The 9,569-nt window shown below is 41.8% G+C and overlaps 1 protein-coding gene across 1 annotated transcript; it reads left to right on the top strand.

Annotated features, from left to right (window-relative positions):
- The first annotated feature begins 1,353 nt into the window (after positions 1–1,353).
- Positions 1,354–8,424, top strand: LOC128449223 (uncharacterized). Its single transcript, XM_053432288.1, has 10 exons — positions 1,354–1,482; positions 2,834–2,900; positions 3,849–4,778; positions 4,933–4,980; positions 5,126–5,148; positions 5,288–5,383; positions 5,937–6,093; positions 6,271–6,347; positions 6,538–6,639; positions 7,234–8,424. Exons 2-10 carry the CDS (start codon positions 2,873–2,875, stop codon positions 7,483–7,485), a joined length of 1,713 nt encoding a protein of 570 aa, XP_053288263.1. The 5' UTR covers positions 1,354–1,482; positions 2,834–2,872; the 3' UTR covers positions 7,486–8,424.
- The last annotated feature ends 1,145 nt before the right edge of the window (positions 8,425–9,569 follow it).

Consider the following 9,569-nt stretch of genomic DNA (forward strand, 5'->3'; position numbering starts at 1 on the left):
GATACTACTTTTTTGTACGTATAAACTATATACTTTTTAGGCCACAGAGAAGTTTTATTTGCTGCAGTACCGGGAGTGGCCCCCAGGGGGGAAAACGATAGCAAAGCTGAGTGACTGCAGGTTATGTCCACTTCTGTTAACGCATTAATGATGACGTCATGTGACAACCAGTGGGGGCAGCGTGGGTCAGAGCTAAAGAGAAAAATAAATGTTGATGGAGTAAGATGTGAGCTCATTAGACCTGTGAGGCTTCTTTGTAAAGCTGGAGGCCACATTAGCAAATAAAAGCATCACACTGCAGAATCTATGACATGTCAGGTTACAGTGAGGGTAATGAAGACACCTGGTTTTGACCAGAAAGAAGAAGAATGAAGATGATACTTCCTGTTCTGCTGCATCGATTTTACCGTCCATTATTAGTCCGATTTTTTTTTTGTAGAGTTTGTAATGAAGGGAACTTTTCGCGGAGTGGATGAGTCTGTACGGTTTAAGATGGACTTTAAAAATGTGAAACTACCCTTTAATGTACCCAGATGAAGCTGACTGAGCCTTTTGGATACAGAGTCATTATTTCATTGAGTGTAATACAGTGTGTGACATTAACAGCCACATCCTGCCTCTGGATAAGTCAATTCATTTTTCAAACTACCACCCTTAACCTTCTAATGATCATCCGGAGAACATAAACACATTTTGTGTGTTTCCTGCAGCTGCGACGAAGACAGGAAGGATTTCTGTCACCCGAATTGTGCAAGTGCCTTTTGTGTCGTGTCCAAGAATTCAACGTTCTCTGGGCCACAAAGAGGTAATTGTAGTGTGAGGGGGCTGGTGGGCAGGGAGCGGGGTCTGATTTCACATTGTGTTGGACAGAAACCAGAGGGTTCCCTATACAACAGCCCACAAGGCACTGCAATCTCACCTGGACTCTTATAGGCCAGCAAAGGCTTAAGCCACTGAGTTATTTTAGTAAATCTTTAATTGCAGGGCGCACAGTTTTAATAAAACTTTATCAAAGCAACCGTACACTACAGGGCATTGTAATGTAATATCGTCTTTTATGTTGAACCGACACACAGGAACATGGGATTTAAAGACATTTAGGGGATATATGGGGGTAAACAGGGTAATTAAAGTATCCATTTGGGGGAAAGTTATGAAATAAGCAGTTTTCTGTTTCTAAATACATTTCTCAAATTGATCAATATCAAATTATTCCAAAAAAATGTCCCACCTCCAAAAATACATCACCCTGTCAATTCTAAGGCATCTTCAGACCCGCCCAGCGACAGGAGGCTGGTAGTCTCCTCCTCTCACACTGGTATAGACGCGCAGGTGAGAGTTTCCACTTCTTATATTCCCACTCCAGTGCCGTCATCAGGAAGCGAAGGGGGGAGGTGAGAGAGAAGGAACACCAGTGAGAGCGAGAGAGAGCTCATTCACTTCAACCACAGCTGACACCAAAGCCTGCACAGTGCGCCCCAGGTGAGTCGCCTCCACCGATTTTACATGATGGTCTTTGTGTGTTTTTAATGGAACTAAATGCAGCTTAGATATTTGTGTAAAGGGAATCCCAGGGTGGTGTTACCACCGTGGATGATACAGCAGGGGGAGGTTCCTCGATCTCTTATGATGTGACATTTCTGTTAGAAACCATATATGTGATGTGTGAAGTTTGTTAATGACAAGCAGGTATTTAAATATATATGGATTCATTTTCAACTTAATTGAGAGTCTGTGTTTCCAAATAACTCCAGACAGCTTGTAATTTAGTTGTTTTATTTCTCAATCTCCAAAATACCTTAAAATGAACTGATTCTGGTTGATAATGAAATTACTCACAACAACAAAAACATGGTCAGGTTTTGCGTTTGTAGCGTCTCCTCACACAGACGTCATTCATTCACATCATAATCAGTCAATATGTTTTCTTATGAAGTTAATCCCTTTCCTGAAAATGGTGATACTGTCATTTAAACTGGTCCTTGGAGTCAATTTCATGTTTCACCGATGGAACATGAAGTAAGTTCAAGTCAGGTCGAGCATTGGGAAGGAGGTGGTTTAAAATATGAACTATTCAGCACCTGCACACTTCATCGTGCACAGAGCACTGTTCCCAATTAAACTCAGCAGTTCAACCTGAACGATGGCTTGTGTTGTCGCTCAGTTTCCAGGGTGTAGAGCCCTGAGGAGGCCATGCTGGGATCCAAGGGAGAGGGGAAAAAACAAGCCGCCTGACGGTTCTCCCGAGGGAACTGATTGAGGAACAAACACATTTTAATTGTGTTCCCTGATTTGCGAACAGAGACACTTATCATATAATTGCCGGTGACTGCATGACCTCATGAGTGGGTGAATATTACCTAAAACTGCTCATCGGGCTTAGACCTAAAATGTTGCATTCCAGGAGCTACTGATGTTCGGGAATTGAAAAATGCAGCATTAAATCTCACATTTAGCAGTTTCGGGCTCAGCCAAACAATTACAGGATCAGTTTCAGCCGAACAATTAGAGGATTGTGAAGGGAAGAGACCAGAGGTGACTCCCACAGATCTAAAGAGCTGCCCACTGAGCGCGACAGTAATTCAGTGAGTCCAATTAGCCTGGGTAAACAGTTTGAATTGTGCCCACATTACCATTCATCATAAAGATCCATTGTCTGCGCACAAATTCAATTTGTTGTCGCTGAGTTTGTTCTGCAGGCAGAGATTTGTCATTGCGTCTTCAACAAAAACCTTGTGTACTTTAATAGAAGAGCATCCTGCAGCTGTCTATTCATGTTCATTGTGTGTCTTACCTTTCCATTCACCAGGATTCTAACATGATTTTATTACAGGCTGAACACAGCGCTCCCTCGATTTCTCTCCGCGTGACAATGGCCTCCACTCCCGTGAAAGACTCAGGTATGAGTGTGTGTTTGCTCAGGCTTTTAAAATCATCGACAGTGATCACACACACGTTCCCTAATCTGCACAAACCATGTCTATCAAGTTACATCAGTTTTGTTTGTGTATCATGAATATGTCTCAAAATGATATTGAAATGTGTGCAACAAACTAAATTCATAACCTCAGACCCAAAATTAATATATGGAAAAACTCCCCCCCCAAAAAAGAAAAATATGTCAGTTCTAATTTGGTCAAATTTTAGGAATATCAAAATCAATTCATTTCACTGTAAATTGTAAATTATTTTGTTAAGCAGATGTAAATTGACTTTAGCACATCGTGTGGCTAACATTATTCAGGACTGCAGCTCGACCATGACCGGCCGTGCTACAATTTGGATGTCTTCTGATTTGTTTCTCTTCTCATTTGTCCTTTTCAAGGAGTTAAAACGAAGTTAAAAAAAATACCTGCTCTGCTGCTAAAGAGACAAACTTTCACCAAAGTTAGTTTGGTCACTTAATGTTAGTTTCTGAACTGTTTAAGTCTGTGACAGATTGAAACCCCAATTCTGAGGTACACATTGCTCACATGGCTAAACTAACATAACTACCTCAGTCTGACTACACATGCCTGCGCTTTAAATATATTTGTATACATCTCTTCTTTCCTTCTTCATGCTATATTTTCTCCGTATAATAGTTAATTGTTTGTTGACAATCCGTTGAACCAAAAACTAGATTTGTCCACCAGGAAAGGTTCCTAAACATATCTGTGCATAATGACGTGGCAGCTGATCTAAGCCTTGACCAATGAACATGTCCCATGAGACACCCTGTTAGCAAAGATCTCTAAGAAGCCATTTTTAAGTTTTTTGGTCTTAGGAATGCATTTTCCCTGATATTATTAAAAAGTGTATACTGAAATTAATATGTATTTCTGCAACAATGTCTCCCAAATTCCCAGGTTTCACAGGTGCCCTGCACCTCCTCCTGTTAGGACTACTCCTGCCAGCAGTATTAGTGTCGGGTCAAAGTACCTCAGCTACCACCCCTGCAAGCATGACAACGAGCAGCGCAACCTCCCAGCCGACAACCACGTCATCTGGAGCAACCAGCAGCACCACCCAGGCCCCCACTTCTACAACCCAATCCCCGACCGTCACCACAGGAGCCTCCACCTCCCAGTCCCCAAGCACCACCTCTGGGGCCACAACAATGACCACACAGTCCGCTACGACCAACATCAACAGCCCCAGCCAGTCTGCAGCCTCCACCACCTCAGGAGGTATACCAGTCCCCACCACCACCCAGCCTTCCACAGCCACAGCAACCTCTGGGGGCTCTGCATCCATCACAACCACCCAGTCCGTCACAACTACAGCCGCCTCAGGAGGCACTGCAGTCAGCACCACCACCAACACTCAGACACCCTCCAACACTTCACCAGGAGGCGGCTCAACATCCATCACAACTACAGCCGCCTCAGGAGGCACTGCAGTCAGCACCACCACCAACACTCAGACACCCTCCAACACTTCACCAGGAGGCGGCTCAGCATCCATCACAACTATAGCCGCCTCAGGAGGCACTGCAGTCAGCACCACCACCAACACTCAGACATCCTTTAACACTTCACCAGGAGGCGGCTCAACATCCATCACAACTACAGCCGCCTCAGGAGGCACTGCAGTCAGCACCACCACCAACACTCAGACACCCTCCAACACTTCACCAGGAGGCAGCTCAGCATCCAACACAATTCAGTCCTCCACAGCTTCTTCAACAGGTGGAGGCAAGGCAACAACCAACACCCAGTCACCCACAACCACTGCCAACTCTGGAAGTACCGCAATCACCAGCACTCAGTCCACCACAACATCTAACCCATCTGGAGGTATTGCAGCCAACACCACCTGATATCCCATCACCACTAGCACCCCCAGAGGCTGACTGCTACTAACCAGTCCCCCACAGCCACCAACTCAACAATCACTGCCAATTCTGCACCTTCAATATCTATCACTTCTAATTCTCTTCTTTTTCTTTAGTTTCTACGACAGCCATGAACCAGTCCAGCCTCACCCCGATGGCTTCAGGTGGGACCAGTTTAATTATCTCTGTAGCTTCAGGTGTTGTGACTGGTATGGTGTTTATTTTTCATCAAATATCCATTTAAAGAAAAGAAAATAATTGCTTATTTGCTGTTTTTAACTATTATTGACATCCATCTTTTTGCCTCAGGTGGAATGACCAATGGAACCACTGTGAGTAGGGCAAGTCCCCCTCTTGAGAGAGACGTTTTTTTGGGGGGATTTGTGTCTCTCCCTTGTCATTCCTTCTTCTTCATCATTGATTCTGTCTGTCTCACCTTCATCGTGAATCTCTCATCTCTCTCATACACAGTTCGAATGTCCCTCATTCAGCTGTAACAAGTCGGAGTGCTACAGTATGTACAGCAGTCAGAATGCCACCTGGTGTTCTACTGCGTCCGTTTGTCAGGTAGGGAGGCAAACCACTCTTTTGAACCATCTCACAAACTGCTTCAATGCATTGACTTAAACTTAAATATAATTTAATTTAACGCATTTCAACTTATGCCAATATTAATTTAGGGATTGATATATTTCCAATACCAAATATTGGTCGATATATGTTTTAGAAAAACACTTGGTGAGGATTCTTAAGATGTAGTTATAAAACCCTCGAGACAAAGAAATGTTTTTGAGGCTTGACTTTTTTACAGTTTAACCGTAACCTTTATTTTCAATACCCATACAGAAAAACTGAAATACAACCAGATGTATTGGACGTGAATTATTAATTTCCTGAATGTTTATTTTGTCAGATAAAAGTTTTGTTATCAGCACATATCAGAAAACACAGATACTGATACAGTATTTCTGTGAAAGGCTAATATCTTTTACCGTTCGTTATCGACCTACCCAGACCAGGCTCTAGGCTTCATGCAATTATAATGTTCAGTAACATTCATAAAAAAAAGAAAAGGCAAAATAAGTAATCTCTGCTTGTGTGTCGTTCTGTGTTGCATCAGCTGATGAGGCAGATGGACATGTCCTACAACGTTAGCTGCACTGCCTCGTGTGCCGACAGCTGCGTCAACGCCTCTCAGATCAACTGCAATGAGAACTGCTGCAACTCTACTGGCTGCCTCAACAGCACTTTTGCTTCCATGATGAACATGACCACAGGTAACCCTCCCGCCTTTACTCTTCCTAATCCACGACTCAGAATTGTTGCATCTGTCTTTATCTTCTTCACATGATAAATTATTATATTTTATTACATCTCGTGAGTTTATCGATGTGCACTTTAAGTCTTTATTTCATGTTCAAACAGTTTTGACTCTGTTCTTTACATTGTTGTAGCAAGTGGAAACACAACAACAATGACACCGACCTCAAAACCAGTCACTACAACTACTGCCACCAGTACAGTAAACAAGGTAAGGGACTGACGCCTGCATGTGTGAGTGTGTGCTGGGTACAGTGTGTGTGTGTGTCTGTTGTGTGTGTGAGCAGAAAGTTAACTTGTCTTCTTGACTTTTTACCCGAGTATATTACATTTCTGCCCAGTAATTTGATAATCCAAAGTCAAACAATCTAAATGTGTTTGTGTTTCTCAATTTTTTTCAGGGAAACAAGTGTAATCAAGGTGTGTGTACTGGCGCGGACTGCTACACAACTTTTAAAATTTTACCTCTCCAAACCTGCTCGTCCTCACAGCCACACTGTCAGGTGAGAATATGCAGAGAATATATAACAGTGTACTTCACCCACATCCATATTTTCATTAATATAAGGAAGCTCCAGGAAAGTACTTAATTTCTACATGTAAGATTTAACAGAATTGATAAACACAAATGCAACTTAAATGTTTTCACCTAGGAAAACACTTAACCTCTTAACAGTCGGGTGAAATTTTGTGAACATGGTCACACACTTTCACAGTTAAAGAAAAAGGGCACTCACACACACACACACACACACACACACACACACACACACACACACACACCTCCCCCAGATCAGAAGTAAGTCCTAAAGACAAACACACAGTGCGGTATACTGTATATTTATATATTTATACCTCACTGACAGAAATGAGACACTGTGTGAAAGCGCCACATTAACATCTTCAACTGCCTCTTCTCCGCTTAACTTTACATGACCTATGACTAAAGTTATATTAGTGTAGATGAAAACTACTGCTTTCACAGATGAACCATCTCCAGAGGGTCCTGAGCAATACCGAAATATCTCGGCCTCACATTTTGGCGTTTGACCTCTCGTATCCTGCACAGTTCTATTCACTCACTGTCTTGTTTGCAGCTGATGAAGGAGACGATGGACTCCTCCCTTAAGTGGACGGCAGGTTGCTTTTCCAACTGTTCTGCCAAGACCACGTGTGAGGCCTCCACTCCACCTCCCTGTCATCTGGAGTGCTGCAACGCCACCACCTCCTCCTGCCTATGGCTGAACGGCACCATGAATGTCCCCTCGTTCGCCACAAGAGGCCCGTCTCTTCACACAGAAATGATGACCGGCCTACTCTGCCTGCTAGCCGTCACCCTGATGCTGTGAGGAGCTGTGAGCAGCCTCAGCTGTTGTGTAGGGTTATGTTAGGTATCCAGAGCTTTGTATAACTCCCAGTCCTTCCAGAAATAAAGCAGGTTACGGTTTACACTACTTCATATATATCTCAGTGATATTCATATGTGATTGTGCTGTGTATATATAAATGTGGGATAATATAAATGTAAAGCTATAATGTTGATTTTCTTTCTTTTTTTATTGAAGATTCCCGATCACACTTTTATCTCTGTTTCAAAACCAGTGACAGATGGCTTTGAACAGTATATTTTCTAAATGAGAAGATTAAACTTCAGGAATAAATTACAAATCTTTATCATCTTTATTAATAAAAAATAACACATTAAAAAAAATCCAAAACATTTTTTTGGAGTGAAGTTTAGTTTAAAGAAATTATATTGTATCTAGACTCCTTGTTTTAGCCTTGACCTCGTCCATGATTAAATTCATATCCTTTTTTAAGAACGATTTCCACTTTCATTTGATTATAGACACATAATTTGATGGGTGAGTGAGCCAAAAACACTAGGTTTTAGTGGTTGTGAGCAGTTTTTTATCATGTCATTACAAAACAATTTCCCTTCAGATGATCAACTTTTGAAGCCATTGCAAGAGTAATGCACTTTATGAAACTCTAAGTTGTAACATGGTGTTGTGAGGGTTCGCTGAACAACCGCTGTCAATGTAATCTCAATGAAATGTGCAATTCAGGACTTTTTGGCTACTTATTGTCAAAGAAATGTTTTGTGGTGAATCGTGACTTTGATGTACACGTGGTATACAAAGTATATTTTTTTGTATAATGGTGTCATGTGGATGCTCAATGAAATCAGAATGGTGTCAGGTTATTCTAGTTTTGTGTTTCTGTACAATATGATGATAGTGCCTGAAGAAATATATCTAATAAACTATATGATTGGTGAAACTCGATTTGATGACATCCTCCAATGGATGGTGAAGATATTTCTTTGGGCTCACAGATGCAATGGGCCCACAACAATTCTATTAAGATTATTTTTTTCATAAGGGAGGTTTTCATAGATAGACAGACAGACAGACAGACAGACAGATAGATAGATAGATAGACAGACAGACAGACAGATAGATAGATAGGTGTACTTTATTGATCTAAAATTTAGAAGCTACCGTGTTACAGGGCATTGCACATAGAGCAAAGCATCAATAAAGCAGATACGAAGAATTACAATTGCTCAAAATAGAACTTCGATTTTAAAACTGTACATTCTCCCGAAGTAAATGATACACAATAAAGTACTAGAATAGACAGTAAAGTACCAAATATAAGAGAACAACGAATAAGCCTATAAACAAGAGAATAAATACAAAAGAAGACAAACTACAAACAAAAGACACATGTGCAAAGTTGCAGTATTTCTTTCCATTAAAAGACAATGTGCTGAGGTATGTAGGAATATGACTGAAATATAATATGAATATAATATGTTCAAATTCACAGCTATAGCAGGAGGAAGCAGAGGGTTTGGACAGATACTGAGAGTTCATCTTAATTTGACCGAGATGAGGAGCTGCAGCAGAATCACAGAAATACTGCAGGACGGATAATAATGAAACTTGGTGGAAGGAGTGTGGAGGTCAGGCGGGAGCCCATTACAAATTGGAGCGGATTTAACATTGCGAGAGTTATTGACATTTTCATTGATTTCTCCAAATAAATCATGGCACTTAATGAATAACACTATCTATCTATCTATCTGTCTATCTGTCTGTCTGTCTGTCTGTCTGTCTGTCTGTCTGTCTATCTATCTATCTATCTATCTATCTATCTATCTATTAGGGACTGTTAGCTGAGTAAATGGGGGCTATGGGCTGTAACTGGTTTGTTCCCCCTCCAACCAAACACCCCAGGAGGTCCATTGACCTGGTGGATCCTCAGAACTCCTCGACACAACTCAGTAAAAGCAGGGATCCAGGTCTATTGTGGGACATAATCCTCTTTGGCTCAGTCGCCCTGCTGCCCAGGCCTGTTAATCCAAACCGATCCACACCAAACCGAGCTAATGACACCCCCCGGCTGTGACGTCTCTGTGGGTTCT

This window comes from Pleuronectes platessa, chromosome 10 (assembly GCF_947347685.1).
Source record: "Pleuronectes platessa chromosome 10, fPlePla1.1, whole genome shotgun sequence".
NCBI classification, from domain to species: Eukaryota; Metazoa; Chordata; class Actinopteri; order Pleuronectiformes; family Pleuronectidae; genus Pleuronectes; species Pleuronectes platessa.